The 23387-nt window shown below is 35.1% G+C and overlaps 1 protein-coding gene across 7 annotated transcripts in view; it reads right to left on the reverse strand.

The window, feature by feature from the left end:
* The window catches only part of ANKS1B (ankyrin repeat and sterile alpha motif domain containing 1B), a 409682-nt gene that overhangs the window by 186847 nt on the left and 199448 nt on the right, over positions 1–23387 (reverse strand). For 6 of the 7 annotated variants that reach the window (XM_015627528.3, XM_015627530.3, XM_015627525.3 and 3 more), the window contains one exon: positions 3863–3969. In XM_015627528.3, the coding sequence (XP_015483014.1) occupies positions 3863–3969 (107 nt within the window). Of the gene's footprint in view, positions 1–3862; positions 4351–23387 lie in introns of those variants that run through there. The other variant, XM_019006672.2, reaches the window with a different exon arrangement.

A 23387-nucleotide genomic window follows, 5' to 3' on the forward strand; every position in this document is an offset into this window, starting at 1 on the left:
GCAACACTTAGACCATTAGGCAATGCAAGCCACATAAGTACTTGGAGGGGTAGAGATGAATGTCTTTTAAAAGTAGCAATGAAAGCCTAGAGAGTAATGCAAATATAAACTGTTGATAGTGAACATGCTATCTTATGCATCAGGCTTTAGAATGTCAAAAATATAATAAAATGCTTCATATTTCTCTGTTAACTTACTTTGAATGCTGGTTTCTGTTACAGTGTGTTTAATGAATCTTTTTAAGAGACATTTTTTCCATCAAACTTCAATAATAAGCGATAAAACTTCAGAATATCTTAGATGATTAGGACAACCTACAAATAGATAGTCATATACAGTCCTTAATCAGAACTAGTCCCCACTGGGCAGTGATTTGATTGAACTGCTTTTATCTCTTGAATTGAACCCAGAATGGAGTCTTTGATGAAGTTTCACAGTTGCAGAAAACTGCATGAGAGCTTTTAGTGACCTCACACATTTATATATTTACATCTGTTTCTCTGCAAGTCAACTTTTATTTTTCCCCTCAGCATACTAAGAGATGTAGGCCTGCAAGTCTGCCTAAAATTAAAGCTTTTCCCAGGGATATCCATTGTACCTATGCATCAAAAAGATGCATAAGTTTTGTTACTGTTTAAATCTAGTTCATATACTGTGATTTATGACCTGTTTAATTGTTTTCTTGCACTTTGGAATTGGTTTACCTGCAAAATAGCCTTCATGTTAGGAAACTGCAGTATCATCCACATCTTCAAATACAGAGTATCTGCACAAAGTCACTACAAATTTTTACATCTGAAGGACACTGCAGCCTATTACACAACAAATTACCAAAGTTAATGATGATTGTGTATTCATGTACATATTCAAGCACATGTGAACCTTGGGAATGAATCTGTCTGGGGCCTACTAAATATTATGGAAGTGTCATTCCTGCACGACACTAACAGTGGGTAGGAGCTGCACTTGCTATGTGCGCAAACATGCCGTGAGTAGAAATAAAGTATTTAATGAATAAACGCTAATTTTTAAAATAATATGTTTCAATGCATTTTTTAAACATACACATTAATAAAGTACTGAAAGATATTTATACTGTAAAGTTAATAGGACTCCAGCTGTTTCTTCATATAAAGTCCACACACTTCAGGTAAAATAAACAAATCTTCCTAATTCCAGCTACAGTCTAGTGAATAACTTTCCTAATGCCCAAGGGAGACTAAACACAAGGGGTTAATTTCCATGATCTAATGAACGATTAACCATGAAATCTTTTTATCTGAAAATTACCTTTTTATTAAAATGCTAATTTAATTAATAGAATTTTGCTGTTGAGAATAGTATGTATGGGATATATTTGTTCTCAGATGTATGTTATTCCATGGACATTAATTATAACATTGTGATATTCCCTCTTCTGTTCTGAACAGCTAGTAAGACCTGTACTACTAAATCATACTTAATAGGAGTGTGATGGTTGTTGCTTAGGCAACAGAATGGATAAATGCAGGTCAGAATGTGCTTCCAGAAAAAACAAAAGCAGAAATATAGTACAGAATGCATAAAAAATACATCTTAACTGATTTTTACTGCATTGAACTATTGGATTTCTTCAATGCAAAATGGCTTATCTATCTGAAATATTTGAGTTAATAAGATTTTAAGCTCTAGTTTAATATGTAAACCGCTGTAATAAAGGTAAAGCTGTTCTGTCATATTAAGGAAGAATACAACATACTAAGTTTGGAATCATCTGAATTTTCCTCAGCATAAGAGATGTTTCTCCTCTCATTTTTCTATATACTTTCTAACTTTAATTTTCCCTTTAATATTTTGGATAGGATGAAAAATAGCTTTTAAAACACTCATTTAAATTTTTCAAGAGATGCTTTTCTTATATAATGCTGATGTACTCAAAGGAGTAATATAAAAAGAAATTGGTGGTTTATTTCCAATAAAATATAGGAAATATTTGATTTCTGGTAGACAAAAACCAAAAGATGTGAAAGTGTGATGAATAGTGAAATCAATAAATAGGAAATTATAAAACTATTGAAATTATACATTTTTTTTATTACTACACAATTTCAGAGCTCTTTTATTGTTATTGGATTTATAAGTCTAATCTTCCATTCAATTCATGCTACCTCAGCTAATATTAAGAGTAATTATGTATTTTATCTGTAATATATCAAAAAAGCTTAAAATTACCAGAAAACACTGGGTAACAGTGTTAATCTGCCTAATACATTAGAAGTTTGGTTTGTATATTGCACAGCAAAATCTTGTATGTAATTTGTATGTTTACATAAGTACAGTAATAAGAGATGTAGGAAAGTCATATAAATTCCCTGAGGACATGTTTCAGGCCCTTCCAGAGACAGGGTACAATTGAAAAGCCCTCCAGGGCAGTTATTTGACTTCTCTGGTGCTCATAATTTACCAGTGGTAAGTGTACCCCTCTGCATTTGTTATGCCACCTACAGCCTCCTGTGAACAGTTTCCTTTTGTAACCTCTTTAAGACTAAATGATCACCTACTTACGTAACGAATGCTACAACATATATAAGAATATGTTACATTTTGGGAAACTGCAGCATGATACACTTTTTTTCTCCCCCATATTGCTGGGCTGACAGCACAGATTTGTTTTAAAGAATATTTAAAGGTACATATTACAATGATTTTTACTGACCTAAGCAAATGATCACATGGCAGCCATGTAAAAACAGGAAGAAACATCTACACTATTATAATGTGAAAATGGCAGAGATGTTCTTTAATTTTTTTGGTCAGTATTCCAAAAGCATATAATGATGTTGGCAAAATAATTTAAAGAGAAAGGACACAACTCATGTGATGATTTTATTGCTATAATATTCATGTCATTTCACTTCTGCTTCTTATATGGCAGATAAAAGTTATGAAAAGTTAGAATTTTTCCAAGATACATATGGGTACTTAAAATATATTTCAAAGACATTTTAAAATATGTTTGAATCTCTGATAGTTTTTAAGTAATGGAGTCAGGACTTTTGGACGAGCCTTAAGAAGAAGGAATACTGAAGCAGGTAGAAAAGTGATTATATAACAGCTGTACAAGTAAGCTTCTGTCTTTACTGTCAATATTCATTTCAATGGAAAGTTTGTGCATGACAGGTCTGTTACTTTACACCACATGGTGATACTGTAAATCCTGACCTAACTAAAATTTCATTTCATTCAAACATTCCTGATAAATGCCGAGAGTTAAAACATGAAAATGGAACAATTAATAGGAATGCATTACTTTTTCTCCCAGGGCATAGGTTTCAACAAGTGAATCCCATAGCCTGATTATCTGAGATGCAAAAATATTTAACCGAGACATCCAGAATTACTTGCAGAGAGAGAGCACATTTCATTAAATAATTTTCTGTTATTAAAATGCCTCTCAAGGCAAAAAATGGCATTGCATGTTCTTTAATTATCATTACAAGTTAATGTTGAAATAAAAGTAAGAATGTGATGTACTGCAGAAAGGGGTGTTTGCTGCTTTTTCATACTATGAAAATCCTGCAATGGATTAAAAGAACTGTGCATTTTTCTTCTTTAATCGGAGGATCGATGAGGGAGAGAAAGAACATTAATACTCAGTTTTTATTTTACCAAATTTCAGGCTAAACTCTTTTGTAATGTGTACAGTCTGGAAGTTTATAAAAAGGCAGCTTATATATTAATTCAGCTACACATAGAAAAGTGAAACACTAAACAGATCTTAGTGCAATGCAGAATATCTCTAAGGTTCTTATGAGCACATAAGAGACAGACAAAAAAGGCAGCTACAGTGTATATACACAGCTATGCACGGAAGATTTCTTACCATGAATTGCACATTGTCAAATCCATTAGCCAGCAAGTGGTTTTCATACTGAGGTAGCCCAATATTTTCCAACCATTGTCCCACTGTCTGGACAGGGCATCGGGGTCCTGTAGGAGGGTGAAGAGGGAGGCGTTTAAGCAACGAATAACCATCCACTGGATAATAGCGGTAGTCCTGGGCTGAGAGGTGGCATTGCCACATCGTGTTCCTGGAAAAGTTGGTATCAAACGAGCCCGCCAGCTTGACAGATTAATGTTTTCAGCAAACAGAAAAGTCAGAAGTAAAACATAGTTTTCAGGGCAGTATATAACGTAAGATCTGATCGCAGCTCTACATTTCTTGGTTATTAATCTTTACTACAGACCAGTACGTCATACAGTAGGGGAAAAAAAAAAAAAAAGCATATCAAGCTGTCAGCTAAGCTGTTCTCCGTTATATGTGATTGTTGGAATACTCCACAATGAGCAATGCACTGCCAGCAGCAAGAATTCTTTTTATCAAGTACTCCTACACTCATCAGTATGCAGCTCCATGCTTCTTGCTCCCCCTCGCTCGCTCCCCTTCATTACCCAGCCTAGGCTACACCTCGCATTTTCAATAATAGCCATCAGATAAGGCAGATTTTTTTTTTTGTCTGCAAGCTGTAAGCCTGCTGCTGCTGCTTCCTCCTACACACCCATCCAAGCGTCAATCTTGAATGATGAGAGCAGTCAAAACAAATGCAGAAAATAGCAAGATTCAAAAGCAACCTAGAGCACTTAAATCTGAATAGAATCTTCATACCAGTTACGCTTTACATATCTATTTGTTGTAGATTTTTACATTTCACAAGACATTAAGAAATGCAATACTTAAAGCATAGCCCATGGCATGGTTTACTATGCCTTCCCCTTTCCCCCTTTAATGTAAGATAGGTAGTGGTCCGCATCTCTGCTTATATAATAGAAAAAGCCTTTAATGAATCAATAATTAATATATTTCACAATTTCTCTCGTATAGTACAGCAAAAGACATAAAAGGCACAACAATTTTAGTCAAAGTAATTAGATTATCTGCATGATTTCTCCAACTGTAAAATATTATAAGACACAAGAAAACCTTCATGCCAACATATAATAATTCAAACTGAAAAGGTCAGCATTTCAAATGAATAATTAAAAGAATAAAATGGTAAGTTTATACCCTTTCTTACAAAAATGTGAATGATAGCAAGTAGACATACAAGATTTGCATGATTTCTAGTGAAGATTTAAATTTTATGAACTATAACTGGAAAAAAAAAAGGTTATGAATTTTGAATGAGCGGAAAATTCATTTTCTGCATAAGAAACTAAATACCTCATGGTGTATTTTCTATCTGCATTACATCTTTATGACAGCTTCTCTTGAGATGGAAATGTTTTATTCCTTTGTTCTGAAAGGAATGTTTACTAAACTTTAGTTTTTCATAACCGTATGAAAGGACTTAGCAAAAAAAGGCAGGAAACAGGTATATTCAGGGTACAATTCTAGAAGGAATCCTATCAGTGGTGCTTCATTTATCGAGCACATTAATTACTTTTTTGTTTTTCTTATCCATTGTGAATCTCGAGCAATGACCATCTCTAAGGAGGAATTTAATTCCAGCACAAGGAAATTATAGGTTTTTGTCAAGGGGATTATATGGGACTGATGGTACTATGGCAGATAATTGTTTCATAGAAATCTAAACCTACAGTCTGACTAACACGTTATAATAAAATGTCTCTTCCAGTGCCACACAGAAGGTCCCTGAGCAGTCACGGAACAGATTCTAAATAAATGGAATTAACAATATTTTAAGAGTTTCATCTCCAATCTGACTAGTCCTTGGACTAAAACTGGACAACCTTTCACTTGGAGACAGCTGCCTGGATTTGTGAAACATCTCATTCAAACTGAAGTCCATAATAATTATGAAGAATAATTTTAGTTGAGCACAGAAGATCTTTCATGAAGTTGGAAGGTTGCCTAAGATCATTTATAGGATCTTCTGTTATTCCATTCCAGGTATTCTTACTGATTTGATAAATTTACTACAGAAAGTATGAAAGGTTCATGACATCTTTAAAAAGAATACTGAGCACTCACCAGGCACTGGTAAACTTGCAGTTGCTGAAGAAACTTTGAGAATTCTAATTGCTAAATGTACTTCAAATAAATGAAAGGATCATTAATTTCTTCTCAGTGAAAGTAGGTATGATAAACTGATAGGAAATCTAGATCTCATGGAGATAGAAATGCATTTGTTCACACATGTCTGCAAATTATCCCTATTTTTAAAAGTTTTCTCTACTATGAATCAATATATTTGTATATAGACAGATCACAATCCCTTCAGGACTGTGTCCAGGCATGAAGAAGGGCAGGCTATGGTGAGCTGAAATACAGGGGACTTTCCCATAGTAGGCAAGATAAAAGGCTGGGAAAGATCTTCAGAGGGCAAATTGAGAACAAAGTTATTTTAAACAAGGTGAGGGTTCTATCCTTTCTGAATTTTTCTTGACTGAGAATTAATAAAGTTCTTTGAAAAGGATTCCTGATTCCATCTTCCCCTTTTCCCTGTAAGCATAAAAATTGATATCAGAAAGAGATCTAGTGAAGCATAATCCCTTTGAATGGATTATTCATGACTGGCTCCTGTATTTCCTATAAATGCAGAGACACAAATGTCTCTGCATTGTGTTCCACAATGCCAAAAATTTGCTGCCCACAAAAAGGCGCACACAATAATCAATATACTAGTTTCATGGTCAAACTGCTTCTCCCTTACCTTACTATAAACAGCATGGAAGCTATGCTGCCAGTGATGAGTGCTTGGCTCAATGCCTAGCAACAGTGTAGGCAAAATTCAGTTGCTGAGTGGCTCCCCAGACACATTTCCTCATGTAGCTGTTGGTACTGTGTCTAACTGTCTCCATGGCTCCAGCCCTGGATGATTACAGCACTGCTGGTCCCACCGTGCACTCTCCTCCAACTCTGTCCTTTGCCATGTAACTACACGTCTGAACACAACATAAGGCTGCTCAGCAAGGGGAAAGAAAGTGAGGAGAAACAGTCAGCTTGCTGCCTAGTCCTCACCCCTGACTATTGTGTCATTGCTTAAGTATCCTGTTATCTAAAAGGCTTTTCTTCACTCCTGCTCCGGCCAAACGTCAAAAGGCAAAGACAGGCACAAATTAGAGCCAGGGCTGTTTGGATTAGGGAACTTGCAGCTCTTTAAGATCTCCAGATCAGGTGTTCAGGTGTTTTACCTCAGGAGGGTTCTTGGGCAGTTTTTCTGAGCCAGTGCAATGGGAACCTGGAGCAGATGCTCCTGCTTTGAGACTAAAAGGCTGTCTCTTGATTTTTTAATCTATGAATCTGTGCCAGCCCCACCAGTGGGCTGCTGCAGGCAGTGCCTACACTTTGCCTGTGCCTGAAGCTGGTGCTGACATTGAAAACACCAAGCAGACGGTGAGATGGCCTCACCTCAACATATTTACACACTAACATGCTTTCCTGTGATTTCAAAGGACATAAATTCCATGATAATCCTTCTGTGAGACCACAATCAAAAAATATGTACCCAGTCCTACACGGGAGAACTGACACTTAAGTCTCTTACAGAGATAGCAGTACTGAGCTCTTTCTTCTCCAAGGCAACAGAAGAAGCACACTGAAGTGATGTCTGCAAGAAAGATGCCATCTGGTATGCTATACGATAATTTCTACAAGACATCTTGTTCCCAATGGGATTCAGAATATGTTTATTGTGGAGTTTGGAATTGACTGAATCTGTGATATCAGAGGGCACATGATTTCAAACATGCTTTAAGGCAGATTTGCTCTAAATGCTAAGTAATTTAAGGGCCTCTCTTTTATTTTTTCTGCTGTTAGCAATATTAATTTTTCTTGATTTTTCTTTTTTTTTTGACTAAGGAGAAGAAACTGCAGTGATTACTTGTAGAGGAGATGTTCCCCCAGTCATTATGAACAGATTATTTTAAACATTTCTTTTTTGATACATAAATACCTCTTGAAATTGCTAAACACTTCTGGTATTAAGGAATCAAAAAGTGGAGGATTTTAGTAGCAACTAGTAGTGACCAAAATTTTTCTGAGTAGAGAATATGAAAGAATGAATCATTTAGGCAAGCTGGCAGCTAAGTTTAGTAAAGCTGGAGAAGTAATTGATGCTAGAGTAGGTAATGAAATTTTTTTTTTTTTTGTTATTAAAGTTTCCAGCCTTATATAAAGCTAAATGGGATATAATTTTTCTCCTTATATTTATGATTTCAGGCAGATAGAAAAGTTACCTGTCGACATTGTGACAGAACTTCTGTGACAGTGTTGGGTGGCAGCATAGCAGGGTGTTCTAGCTAATAAACTAACCAAATGCATGTATTCCGGAGTGGAGATAAGGATAGCTAGGAACAGGATGTTGTATGAGAAAAAATATGCCAAACATCCAGCAGACCACTATAATTAAAGTTTATTATGGGAGAAGTACACTAGGTTCCAAGAAAGGTGTGCAGGATTCTGGTTTATCTTACTCATTTCAGTTATATTTTAAGGCAACTCTGAAGGCTTAGAGATTTTAAATTATCTTTTTTATAAAACCTCTGAAAAAATGGATGCCTTGCATAAAATGCATAACTTCTGTCTGCAGCCTAGCTCTTTGGATGATGGTACTGTGGATGATAATATTTGTGATGCTGAATATTTCTCTGAAAGTGCTTTTTGAGACATTTTTCATGGCATATACAGAAACAAAACAAAATCAACAGGGACAGCTTGAATTTAAGTAACACTATCTAGTATAGTATCTATGATCTAAAGGTTACATTCCATTGCTTATGTGTAGCTCAGAACTCACAAAAATAGCTCTCAGATCACAGCTAATCAAGCTAATGGAAAAACCCTCAGTGACTAGGAAAAATCATCCTCACAGTTATTTTCTGATTTTTATACCAATATTGATTATAACTCTACATTACCACTGTGTAAGTGCTGTATCTTTAATAACTATAACCTCAAGGTCAACAGGGAAAATTCATTTTACTTGACAGATGATTTGTCAGCGCTGACCTGTACATTGTGAACCACACTGGCCCTTCTACAAGTTTGCATTTCTGACTGTTGATGTATTATTTACCCAGAAAGAGCTCAGTCAAAGCGCTCTACTATATCATGAAACATACATTTATCACAGACACTTCAAAGTTAGAATATTTTTCATGTTCAGTTGATTGCTTTGACAACTTTAATTTAGCCTCCTTCAGAACGCATGCTGTTCAGTCAATGAGGAGCAGATCTTACTGAAAAATTAAAATACCTGTTTTCTAGAACACAGCCACTGGACTAGGACTCATTTCTATTCAAGAATGTCATTACCATAATGCAGAGAAATATCTATCTATTTATCTATCTATCCATCTATCTATCTATCTATCTATCTATCTATCTATCTATCCATCTATCTATCTATCTACCTATCATCTAGCTAGCTATTCTATTTGGTAACATTTATTACCACGCAGCAAGGCTGCTTGAGACAGTTAGTCTTTACAGATTTTGATTTTCTATTTTAAATTAATAGATTTGGGAGATATTCTTTTTCTAAAGACATTGGAATAATCAATTATGTACATTATATAGCATTGCAACACACACAGCTTCAATCAGATGTATATCCTTGGCTTACAGAACAGAAATACAAGATGCAGCCTACTGAATCACAAGGAATTAGTTAAGAACAGATGGATGCTTTACTGCAAGACCACAGGATCAGCTGCATTGGATGAGAGTACAGCTTTATCTAGCTCATCTAGATTCATCATTCATCAGCTTCAACCACAGTGGCTACTGTTAGATGACTAAAAAATTGCATAAGAATAAGATGGACATCCAGTGATCCTTTCCTAGCATTTTCCCCAGTTTTCAGCAAATTGCAGCTAAATGCCTCCCAGAAAGGGAAAGTGTCTTTATGCTTAATTGTCCTTTATGTATTTTTCTGACAGTTTGGTGATTGATGAAATACAGCCTAAGAAAGAGTCATCCTTATTCTGAGTTCAATGGAAGTTAATAACATTTTCTGAAAAAAGGAGTTACTCTCTCAGAGCAATTTCTGTCCTTGTCTTGGAAGTTTTACGGGATAATAGTAACACTACACTCACCACCTATGAGTAATCATTTTCACTGCTTTCGTCTACTAAGGCAAAAAAACCTTGAAAATTTACATGACACCATGACCAATCAAAATATTTTACTTAATTCAGTAAAGATTTTAGACTACTCTTAAAAGCTAGTACACTGAGTGCATATATATAAAAAATGTATACTACATAGTCTTGCTAAAAATACTAAGGAAGCTCAACCCTTTATCATATAATTTCTGGTGCTATAAACCAAAATTTATGTAATTTCAAATTTAAGCAAATCTTTTTACAGCTCTGTGCTAAGCAACACCGGACTAGCAAACAAGCAGAACTAGGTAACACAGAACTGGGTAACACAGAACTGGGTAACACAGAACTATTTGAAGAAAGTACTCAAAAAAAGATATCTGCACAGAGATATCTCAAGAAGTTAAATACAGCTGTTAAAGAAATGATTTCATAGATTTCACTCTTGATTTCATAGATTTGGTAACTGCTCAAGGTCCTGTGAAGAGCTGTGAAAATGAGAAGCATATACTGGCACATATTTTTGAAATTCTGAATCATGAAATTGTAAATGATGGAAGATTAAAGATTTATCCTGTGGTTATTTTATAAATCAGGTTCAACCTGAGACAGTGTGGCACTTTTTTTTTCCTGTTAGCTTTTGCCTAGCTGGGTTCAGAGGCTCCCTTGCCCCCAGTACAACAGATTTCAGAGTGAACAACTCCTTTGAGCAGCTGATCAGGTGAATTCCCTTCTCTCCTTCCTATCCTTTCTAACTTCATTTTACATGTCATTTTCTATGCTCCCTGTTTATCTCACTACTTCTTATTTTCCTTGTAAATCATGGTCATTTGCTCTTTGGTCATCCCTCACCTCCAGCTACTACAATTTTTTTTGTTTTGTTTCACATCAGTCTCTTTTCTTTTCTAACCCTTTTCTCCCATTTCCCCTTTCAAATATTTTAGAACAGGTTAAAAAAACGTTCATTTAAAAATGAAGTAACTTGCCTGAGATTAAACTACCCCAATATTTCTATAGAGTTAAGGCTAGGTTGCATTTGGTATTTCAGGTAACATTAAGTTAACTTCAGTGGTCAGTGGAGTGTGTCACCAGCACCTGGCTCTGCCCACTGGGTGCAGACATCTCCTTGCTTTTTAGGGAGCAACAATCTCTCTGCTTCCTGACAAAAAGTCAGGTTCTCAACAGGAACTTGCCTTATTACACACAAACTATAACCACCTTCTGTAATATTTATCCCCTGCTAACACAGGCTCTGCAGCACCACAAGAAAACTGCAGCATCTTTCAATGAATAATAAAGACGTTACTTGAGTGGGTGGCATGCTGGCACAGCTCTGGCAACTCACTGGACTGTTTGCATATGGATGAGCTTATATAAACCCAGTTCATCCTGTCTGTGAGCTCCCTCATGCCAATGGTTCTATTCTCAATCTCCCACCTCTGGAGCCTTGTTTCAAGAATATGTGCTGATGCTTACAGCACTGTAAATGCCTCTTGTGGCATTGTACTCAGTCCTGCATGGCTTTTTGTTTTAGAAATTGAAATGATACAAATGCAACTCTTCAGATAAGTTTCATAAAACATACTCCAGGAATCATTCCATACCTAGTTCATTTGTCAAGGCTAAAGGATCTCACCTTGAGCTCAAGTGGTCCTGCAGATACAGGTTACCTGAAAATGCACTCATCAGACTAGTTCCACCAATATTTTGATAATGATTATTGCAGGTTAAAGATTATTTCCTATACTACAAAGCAGATCAAACCTTGAGGTGGCTAAATAAGTAAACCCAACACCTGCATGTAGTCTCACATTCTGGTTTAGAGCTGTTTCGCCACATTTCTTGTTATTCACTTCAAAATTTTCATGTACCCGGATTTTTGTCTTGCATAAATTTGAGAAGAATGGCTGGGCTCTATATAAATGCCATATTGATATGCAAATAGGGGGATTTGTGTACTGACAAGATAATATATTCTTTAGAATTATGCTCTATGAAACACTTCAAATAGCCTAGCAGAAAACAAAAGTAGCACAAAGTAACTGAGATAGGCCATCATACTCTGTAAATAGAAAAACAAACAGAAGAGTTTGTAAGAAATATTTATCTAAACTCATGCATGAAGTGCAAGTATTGTCAATGAATAATAAATACACTTTTAGAAACAGCTTCCAGAACAATTCACCACTTTAGACTAAATGCTATTTTTAGCATTTAATGGAAAGTCATATTATCAATCAATAATTTAACCTCAGCCATTCTCAGAATTGTAATAATGCAATAACCTAAAATAACAGCAATGGATAAAAGCAGAAAAACAGTTTTGTAAAATTCCTGGTGTCATGAGTTACGTTGTAGGGGTGCTAAGCAGTATATCTCAAATAATTTTCAAAGAACGTGATGGCATTGCAAAACAGTTCCTTCCTTAATAAAAGGAACTGAAACAAGAAAATACAGATCCTAGCATTACAATCGTGAACTCAGGTTAACAGTCTGGGTTAGAAGGAAATGAATTCACTTTCATAAGTTCAATATTCTGAATTACTTCATTTTCTGTAGGTGGAATGAAAACTAGAAACAATTTGGTGTGCTGTAAATTCTATAACAAGCCAAAGATTTTTCAACTAGCGTGTGATGTTCTTGTGATTACTCAAAATGTGATTACTAGAAATATGAATCCAAAGATTCATATCTATTTAAATCCAAGGACTACTAGAAGGAGACATGAGTGAATCAGCTGAACTTTCAAGAAACCATTATTAATACAGTTTTAGTAGACTTACATCTCTATTTTTTGGTGAAAGATTAACTTCATCACAGTCTCACTTGCCACAACATCTCCAACTCTATCAGATTTTTGAGAGTGACACTCCTATCACTTCATACATAACACCACCAGAGATACTGAACAAAGTTTTAGAGATTTGCCATTACCAATCATATATGAAAACAACAAACTGATTACTAAAGCCAGATCTGTAAAACCTATTTTAGAAGTTAGGAATATTCTGTTGCCTTTAAAGTATTTTCTGGCCACAGGCTGTGAAAGCCTCATTTTTAATCAGATATTTTTAATTCCATTGATGTACTGATTCCTATTCTGCATACATTTTTTCAACCTGGTATTGAATTTGATTCTGCTTTAGAAATAAACGCTGTCTAATTTAGTCAAATAAATTAAATAAAATATCAATATACATGTGTGTAAGAGGCTACATAGTTGCAAGGTACAGATTAAACAGCAAGGAAGAAGCTGAACCTAAACATGTGATTTATAAAACTTTCAAGTGATCTGATAATTCTCACGTCATTTATCGTGTCTTGAAGAGAATATTTCTTAAACTCTGGAATTACAGTAGGATGATTATTAGAGCATTATAGAATGAGGGCATCATTGGCTTGCTACTTTTTAGGCACACCAGCAAGCACTCTGGCATTAACTTTGCAAAATCCAGCCAAACTGTTTTTGTGGAAACTCTCCCCATACTGTTGTGGTTCGGTAGAGAAACAGGCAAGACTTCAGTCTTACTAAAAATACCTTTGAAAATATTTTAATTCTTTTTTTCTTTCAGGTTCTGAAATCTGCATTCTTCTTTTGTTGATCCTTTTATCTAGGCTTTATCTACAAGCTCAGATATGTATTTGAGCCCATAGTGGACATAGATAGGTTCAATATAGGTCAGTGACTTTCAGGGACTAGTCTGACAGAGGAGAGAATTGACCAGGAAGAGCAGAGTGCAGCATGAACATCATCCTCAGAAATATTTTTCAATCCACTTAAAAGTCAGGATTTAAGGGTCAGCCATTTATTACCAACAGAACCAAGGAGGTAATGTGAGCAATATTATTTTTAAACAGCTTTCACAACCAACTAATTTGAGATCTAGCATGATTTGGTTTTACCAGTGTAATTTTGTAAGGTTAGGTCATAGACAGGTATATCCAAACTTTTAAAGTGAGAATAACTTTTATTCACTTACTTTTGGTTTTCTGTAACATATACAGTTTTCCTAAGCACTGTCCCCAAGCATGCTTAAACATCATACTACTGAACTCTCCATTTTACTATTATTTGTCAGTATTTCTGAGCTTCATGCCCTTGGAAGTCACTGAAAATCTGTTTTTCTGAGTTTTGAATTCTGAGTATTCATACCATTCTGCACTCTGTCTCAAAATATATTAATATATATTATATATATATATTTATATATATTAGCAAAATATATTAGCAGTGAATATAATACAGCTCTATATCATGACATATTAACATACATAGCTTCTTTATAACTCAATATCTCTCACTTCTAAAAGGAAATTATATAATGTGAGAGTATTTTAAAAATACTGAAAGCTTTCATAACAGTGGTAAGTACACTATTTGAATTTTCATAGATTTGAGTAGCATTCAAACTGTACATAAATTGTTCATGTCTGTGGTCACAAAGACTTCTTTTGTAACCATATTTAACAATAGAATGGATGGATCAGCTCTTAGTTTAAGAAAAAAATGAAAAATGATAGGGATTCAGTATGCATTACTCCTCTTCCTGAAAATAAGTATTTCTAGAGAATAAAAAAACATTTAGATCTGAGAAAATTTTCCAAAGAATACATTGTTTGTATCCCATGAGGAGGAAAAAAGTTTGGTTGCTCAGAAATAACAGCAGACCAGACTGCTTATTTAATACTTATTTTTTTTTAAATGAGAAAATATCAGTATTGAAATAGGGCCTTAATTTCCTACACTGTTTCAACAGCAACTTACATCTGGTGTGGGGAAATACTGCTGAAAAAGTCTTAGCATATTAAGTCAGTCAAAATTACATGACAATCCCCCAATTAAAAGGGAGTTTGTAGAAGACTCCTTTGTTCAAGCAGTTCTGCTGCAGACCAGGTCTGACAGCTACAAGTAGACTACATCAAAATTGACAAGAATTAAGCTATACATTTATTCTCTGATGGATGTCAATATTTATGACATTATAGTTTCATTTTTCTAAGTTTCTTTGTTTGCTATCAATATTCTCTATTCCTCCTAGAAGACATCTTGCCAGAAATCATTTATCCAAGTCTGTGAATATAATGACTGAATTGCTTTGCAACCGTTTTGGATAAAGAAGCCTTAAACTGAGCATAAAAAGCATGGACAGAGATAAAAGGTAAATGTTGATTGTCACTTAGAGTGGAAATTTAAAAAGAAAATGTATCACAGTTAAAGACTACTTTGGTAAATATGGTCCAATGACTTACATTTTTACTCTATTTTCTGTTTAGCCTGAGTCTTGTAGTAGCCTTAGTTGTAGTAGGCTGTTTCAAACAAAATTGGTATATGAAGAACATATTACATTTATGACACTACAGGGTAAAATTGCTAATATAATAGGAATATTTGAGAATAAGAAAATAAAATAAATGCCTGCAGTTTTTTTGCATCCAACTCCCATTGCATTTATTATAAAACATAGCTAAAAGCTCTACAATTATCTTGCAGTTTGCCCAGTTTCTGTAACATTTGTTTTGGGATTCAATGAATCACTAAAACAGATACATTTTTATCTCTTGTTTAGGTTTTTACAATGTAGAAGTAAAAAAAAGAAAAATTAACCCAATTATATGTGATAACTTCTGTAGAATTTATATGATCTTTAGGCAAGTTCATGACATGCAGTACATTAGGACTATCATTTTCTCAGTAAATAAATTCTAAAAATATTTCTTCCTCATATTTTATAGCTATAAGCCTTCTGTTCTCCACTATTTTATAATCTAGATGATTGCATACACTTAAATTGTTGTTCAAATAATTTGAAATTAAAATATTTTTAATATAAACAGGAAGATTGGTATGAATAGTGCAGGGACAGAAATGCATGTGTGAAAGCACCAGAAGAGACATTACCTCAAAGGGTTAAAGGCATGGTCTGTACTGATAATCAAGGACACTGCTGGCAGTGGTAAAACATTAGGGAATATGTTCCTGTCAAGAGGAGGAGTGTGCTCTGATAAAACAACAGCTCAGACAATTTATCAGCGGAAGACCCTGCACTACAGCAACAACATTTACAGCGCATTGTGTGTGATATTCATCTTTTTGTTATTCCAAAAGGATGACCAAAAATATCTGAAAAAGGAAGCAAAACCAAGGAGAGCCACTGAAGGAAATTTTGGATCAAAAGGACTGTACCACAGCAAAGGTTGATTCCTAAAGGGCAATGAAAAAATAGTTTGCTTTTCTTAATCAAAAGCAACCCAAGAGATACACTAAGAATGCAACAGTCAGCCTACCACAACACACATAAGTGACTATGGACAAGGAACTTGGGCACATACACATGTACACCTCCTTGCTTTTGGGTACTGAGTGTGACAGGCTCCACAGGAGAACGTGACTGACTGAAAACCATTTTACCTAAGAGAAGAATCACTTCTGCCTTCAGTAACATTGCATATTGACTTTGGTTATGCAGATGCCCCCCAGCTGTTCTGCCATTGCAAATTAAAATTTCACATTCCAGTTGTTAATAGGATACAATGAAGGGCAGAACCAAACACAAATGTGTGGCTCTCTTTTCTAAAGTGCAGTCCTATAATTGTTGCTAAAGAGTTCAAAGACTTGCAGTTTGGTAATTTCAGACTGCATATGCATTTCCTATTGAGGAAGCATCAAACAGCACTGGGAGCAGACATCAGTCATTGGAGCTGCCTTGTCACATCAGGTTCCTCTTCTACCAGCTACAGAGTCGGGTTCCTTCTCTCTTTTACCTTTTTTCACCATCCATAGATGATGCTACAGGTATTTTGGTCTTTTTGCACAGCATATCAGCTTCAAAGGGAAGTTGGAAGAGAAGTGATTTTATCCTTGTTGTACAGTCTGGTTGTCTGGCAAAATTATAATTATGTGTTCAAAACTGTAAGCTTAAGAGGTGTCCCTCTTAGTGAGAAGTTTCATGGCTCCTTTTATTAAATTCTTTTATTTAGGTCCACTTTATCAAAGCTCTTATTTTAACTAAGTAGAGATTTAAAAAGGACAAGGTAAATGCTGCAAAACAGGCTATAAATTAAAAAAAAATATATATATACTTTTAAGTCTATAATGTACCACTGTGAAATCTGCCTTATGCCACCATGCCTACACATATCCAATTAAAATTCTGCCCTAATTAAGTACTTATATTTTAATGTTTTTCAGCTCTTGGAGGAGGGAGGATATTAACAGCTTTGGAGGAAAACCACTTTGCCAAAACTGCAACCATATGGCAGCAAACAGAAAAGGGCCAGTCTAAAAGATTTCATTCATGTTAAAAGAAAGTTTGACTTTTGAATTAATGTATTAGCTTTTATAGGCAGAACCACACTAGGGATGATGAAGGCTTCATGTCTCAGCAGTGGCAGTGGAACAGGTGGAAGAAAGAGAGAAAATCAAGCATGTAGCTTCAGGCAGTCAAGGGTTTTTCCCAATTTCAATTTTGTTACAGCTGTACAGGGTGCAACATGAATCCTTACTTCTCAGTCAGCTTTTCTGGATGTGGCCCCACCTGACTCCATCTTTTCCTAAGCTGGTGGTCACATCTACTTTATTTTCCCGATCTTTGTGCTCAAAGTAATTTCCCTCACAAACCTGAAAAGATTTCTTAAATTTTTCCCCATACTGCAAAGGAGAAATCATCAATAATAGCCTTGGTCATATCAGTAGAGAGAAGGTAAATAAACAAAGGAAATAACTTTTGTATGACTGTCTACAACTTTCATCCTGAAATGGAAGATTTGAGAAAGAACACTACAAAATGCATTCTAATTCAGTGCTCTGTGACCTACTGTCAGTCCCTGGCATTAAATTTGGACAACATGACATTGCAACACAAATATACAGTGGGCACATCGAGAAGCAATAAAGTCTTGCTTGTACAAAAACTAGACATAAAGTGGAGTTGTAGGTTTTTTTCTGAATACAGAACAATGCAGTGCAGTCCTGCTTTTAAATGAGATACAGATAGTGCAGTCAACTTAGACATAGACTTCAGTGTTCCAGAGTCCTTCTGGTTTCAAAGAAGCCCTAAAAGACCCAACTCATGAGTCTCTCTGAAGCTCTACACATGAGGATACATACTGCTAAAGTAAATATTCTGCACATTTGCTGGCTTCCTTGAAAATATTTTTTTTTCCATGTGGTATAATTCTGCTTCATATACCTTTTTCAGTAAAAAAGCAGCATTAATCTTTGAGAGGAAAGCACTCAGGCTGTGTTATCAAGCAAGATTTGTAGCCTTGATATTGAAATGAAGACATAGATGCTGCATATGGTGCTAGGATTAACTCCAAGCACAGGAAAAATCACTGTTCTCACAAAAGGGCAATCCAAAACCCTGTAAAATACAATCTTCCTAAATGCAATTAGAATTTTGGTTATTTCAGCTGTAAGAAAAAGGCTTGACAGTATATTTCAAAGTAAAATTTCAGATTAAGAAAATGAAGATAATTCAGTAAACTCTACCCTGTCTGTGTCTAGGTGGAACAAACTAGGAGAGCACTCAAGGGTAGGTACTTGCTCAGCTGACCAAAAATATCCTGACTTGTATACACACAGCAACTGTTTAGTGCATTTATGGACAGCATCCAAAATAGAATTTATGATTAGTAGAATTATAAAACTCTAAATCACCCTCCATGTGCTAGAACATATTTGACAGAAGTCTCTATCAAAAAAACTAAAATGATTGTTGACTATTTTGATGTGGAATTGTGACTTTCAAAAAATTATTTTCTTACTCATTATTTTAACTGCTCTGATTTTATACAATTCTAGCTTTAATCATGATGATGATATGATATCCATTACCCATTTTATTTTGGGTTTTTAAAGTAGATTATTTTTTGATTATTCCCTTCCAAGTGATTTGCAAATGTAAGTAAACCCTGAGTCACACACCTGAAAACAACTACCAAGCTCCTACTAACACAGACTTACTGCCGTGTATGTCTTGAAAAACTTCTTATTGGAAAAAAAAAATGTTTATAATTAGGCAAAGAAAATATGAAATTGCATTGTTTCTTATTTTTATTTTACTTTCTAGATAGGTTCCTTCTGCATCATGTTATCACAGTAGTCACAGAATCATTACAAAATAGACTCAAACAGGCATAAACCAGTGATCTATTCCATTCTGATCAAGCCAAGATCACTTTTATACCAAACATTATTCTCTCTCATTCTGGCAACTATTCAAAAGTCTTGCAGATGCTGCTGAATGTAACCAAAGTTATAATCTTCCTAATAATCTATTTGGATGCTTCCCTATATCACCTTTGTAATTTTGTCCTGTGGAGCAGAGGGAGATTCATTTTAGGTAGTTTTAGACAGCTATATCTGAGGAGCTCCTGCAAGGCATCAGTGCCATTTTGCATGTTTCAGACATTTAGACATGATGAACAATAACAAAAAAGTGCCTGCTTATCTAAGTCAGCATTAATGGTTCAGTTGTGCTCAATGCAGTCTACACTCCAGAAGTCTGAATTTAGACATTACAAATAGGATTTATCTGTATGACCCACCATTATTTTCATCAGGCTCAGGCTTTCTTAATTAATTTGCAGGAAAAACAGATGAGACAATGTCAAAACCCTAACTGAAATCTAAATACCAGACATCTACTGTTTTTCCCTTACCTAATACTTCCTATCCAGTCCTAAAAGGGAGTTAGGTGGCTTTAATAGGTTTACTCTTGACAAATCCATATGGTTTATTACCTATTTCTTCTAGCTACTTAAAGTAGTATATCTGCTCCTTAACTTGCTTATTAATCGAAAATAATTCTCCACATTCTTCTTTCTTTCCTCTTTTAAAGATAAGTTCTATATTATTCTTATTTAGTCTTTTGGTACCTGATACACCCCTCATGAAATCTCACAGAAAGCCACTAATAGGCCTGGTTTGCATACAGTTAAGCAACCTAACCTATAGAGTCTGTTCTTTCCTTATCTACAACTGATGTTTTAGCTCTAGGATTAACTGTGCATGTCATATGTTCACCAACAATGTTTACAGCAAACTCATGCAATAAAAAAAAATCACTGTGTGCTTTTCCCTTCTCTGCACCTACTCCAAGCACCTTTTCCTTTCCTCCAGTAGCTCTCTTAGCTATTGAATATTTCTTTGTTCTTCTTCTACCTATTAATGTACTAATAAAGTTATATTAAATCTAATAGTTACATTAAATCACTGAGTGCTTTGGCACTTCTGACATGTCTATACACACGTGTGTTATTCCACCATGTTTAGCAGAGAAATTTTCCTCATTTTGACTAAGCTGGAAGAAGAGATGAAAATTTAGCTCAGCTGGTCTTTTACACTTTCTTTTCTTCACATTGGTGAAGATTGTACTATGATCTTTAGTAGATTTCTGTTGAAAACCACACAGACTTGTCTTGAACCTGTGCCCTATATATTTCTTAAAATAAAATCTCTGAATTTGTTGACATCCTACCTTCTTCAGCTTTTTTCTTTTTTCCTGGGCAGTCTGTCAATGTAATTTTTTACACAAAAATGGCAACTAAAACCCCAATTACTATCATGTCCAGTATCTTTGGAAAAGTATCAAGAACAAATAAAGTCTTTACTGCTTCCCTGGACACGAAGAGATATTTAAGAGCTCTATCTAGTCCTATTTTTGAGATCTGAAAGCAACTGTTTTTGAAATACAAGCCAGAAGTTCCTCTCTTCTTCCCTTTTTCTACTATTGTGATATTTAGGATAAAGTACCTACAATGTCAGTTTTGTTGTAATATCCAATTATCATTTTTCTCATTAACTCTTCAGTTAATTCTTCTCTGTCCCTCTTTCTTCTACCATTAGCATGCAAACAGCAAAGATACCTTGCAAACTGACCCATGACTTTCTCTAGTCACTTCCTTAATCTTGTTTTAAATAATCCCAGGGAGAAGACCTATGTTCAAGTTGCCTTATTTAAGATTGTGATTTTTGCTCTTTCCAAATGGTTCTCATTTTAAACTTCTCTTGGGAGAGAGGAGAGTTACATTGAGGGTGTATCTGACTGATGCTAGACTTGGACATGAGATGAGAGAATATTATCTTGGATCTTCAACTTCTTTATTCACTGCCACAGAGCCTGATAAGAACTTTTGATTTTCCAGGATAATTCTTAGCAGTACCATTATTACTCTTTATCCTATGCTAATGAGTGGTGCAAATCTTTGTAATTTGGCAAAATGTGACTCTTTGAAGAAACACATCAGCCATAATTTAAGTGCCAGGTGTTGCAGATATTTCCACAACACCTTGAGTAGAAGATCACAGCAGCCAGCCACACCTTTTGTTTCCTCTTGGTAATAGGGGGTGTTTTATTCCTTGGGCTAGTGTTTGGGGGTTTTGGCAAGAGTTATCAAGAGTTGTTCTTACACGCTTCCTGATCAGAACTCCTGCTTTAATTTGCCAGAGAACATCAAAAATCATCTTCTTCTCTGTAGTTTTAAGTTTGCTCCTCCAGTACCTGTACTGCTACCAAACAGAAAGCTCTGCTTTAATTTTTTTGTTCCTGAATGCATACTGTGGATGAAGTCCTCATGACCATACTCGATTTTGAATCTTTCATCTTACTGCTCCTCTAATTGCTTCTTAAGAGATTTCCCCGGAGATCTAAGAGAAGTCTTTCCAGATATCACCAGCAGGAAAATATAGGCCAAAGTTCTGGCAAGTCCATTCAAGAATTTCATCACAAGATTTCATCATTGTCTAATTTTAAATATAGCTGTTTCATTATGAGCCTATTTCCTCTCAAATATTTTTCACTGAGAATGAGATAATATGTAGTACAAAAAGCTCTTAATGTTCATGATTGACAGAGTATTTGTGTTTGAATTTAACATATTTTTGCTATTATTAGAAGTTCATGAAAACACTGAAGAATAATATGAAGTGCAAGACTAAGCAAACACTAAAATGAAGGATTCCATAGGAAGCTACATTTGCTCTTCAGTATTATCAAGATTTTTGCTACTTGATAAAAAGTTACTGGACAAGTGAAGTTCCCTTAATACAGTGCTCAATAATCCAGATGCTTGCAGTTCAACGGTAGAAGTTTCTTTGACATACACTCTCTGAACATTAAAAACATTATTTTAAAGCTTTACTGGATAAGCTTTACCCACATATATTCAAGCAAAAACTAAAATCCCTCATATTTATGCATAAACTGATGAAGTATTTCAAAATTACATTATCTGATACCATACTACTTAATGTTTATTCCTAAGCATAGGCCAGATCTTTACCTTTGGCTGTGTTATATTTAAGGTGAAGCCTGCTAGCAGTGAGAAGTAAGAACTACTTATTTCTTCCAAGATAACCTGTTACTTGGTTATTATTTAGACAATAAAAAATAATATACTTGAAGTATAGTATGTTTGATGCACATAATGCATTTGATTCAATAATAGTTCCTTTTGCTTTTCTGCCTAAATTGTGTTTGACTGAATCTGGAAATGGCCAAAAGGAATGAAAACTGGAAGACATACATGTGAAGCTGCATATATTCAGGCCTATAGGAGAAAGATAAGTCTTTATTGAAAGCTGCATGTAAAGCACACCTGGTAAAATTTAAGGAAACATAGCTGTATTTTGAATGATCATAGTTTGATGTCTTAGTTAAGAGCAAAGTCAAACTATTATCCTAAACTAGCTGAAGACTGTTAAGGATTTGACAGAAAAGAAAAAAATGCTGGTGTTCAGAAAGCTGCACACTGAATAGAAAGTAAGTTGGAACTCAATGTCCGCTCTGGGAAAAGAAGCAAAGAAAAGACTAGGCCTCCTATCACCTGCAAGAGTTGAAACACCAAATGTCGTATTTCCATCAAGAAAAATAAGGTATGCAGTAGAAACACAAAATGGCTGATGACAAGAGTTGTGAAGTATTTTTTGATCCTAAAAAAAAGTAGAAAATGAAAAGCAGTGGTCAGTCATAGGGACAGAGTAGTACTTACACATCACTGAGTTATGGAAATTGTCAAACATATACTGTTGCTATTGTCTCCATTTCATAGCTCTTACTTGCTCTGCAGCTTCTTACCCTACACCCAATTTTGCCTTTGGTGCCTTTATGCTACTGTGGGAAGCTCACCCTGGCTGGATGCCAGATGTTCAGCAAGCCACTCCATCACTGCCCTCCTCAGCAGGACAGGGCAGGGGAGAAAATAGGATGTAAAAAAAAAAAGCCTCTTGGGTCAAGATAAAGGCAGTTTAATACAGCAAAAGAAAATGCCTGTGCAAAACCAAAGGAAAACAAAAGGTTTATTTTCTACTGCCTATCAGCTGGTGATATGCAGCCTCC

The sequence above is a fragment of the Parus major genome, chromosome 1A (genome assembly GCF_001522545.3).
Source record: "Parus major isolate Abel chromosome 1A, Parus_major1.1, whole genome shotgun sequence".
Taxonomy (NCBI): domain Eukaryota; kingdom Metazoa; phylum Chordata; class Aves; order Passeriformes; family Paridae; genus Parus; species Parus major.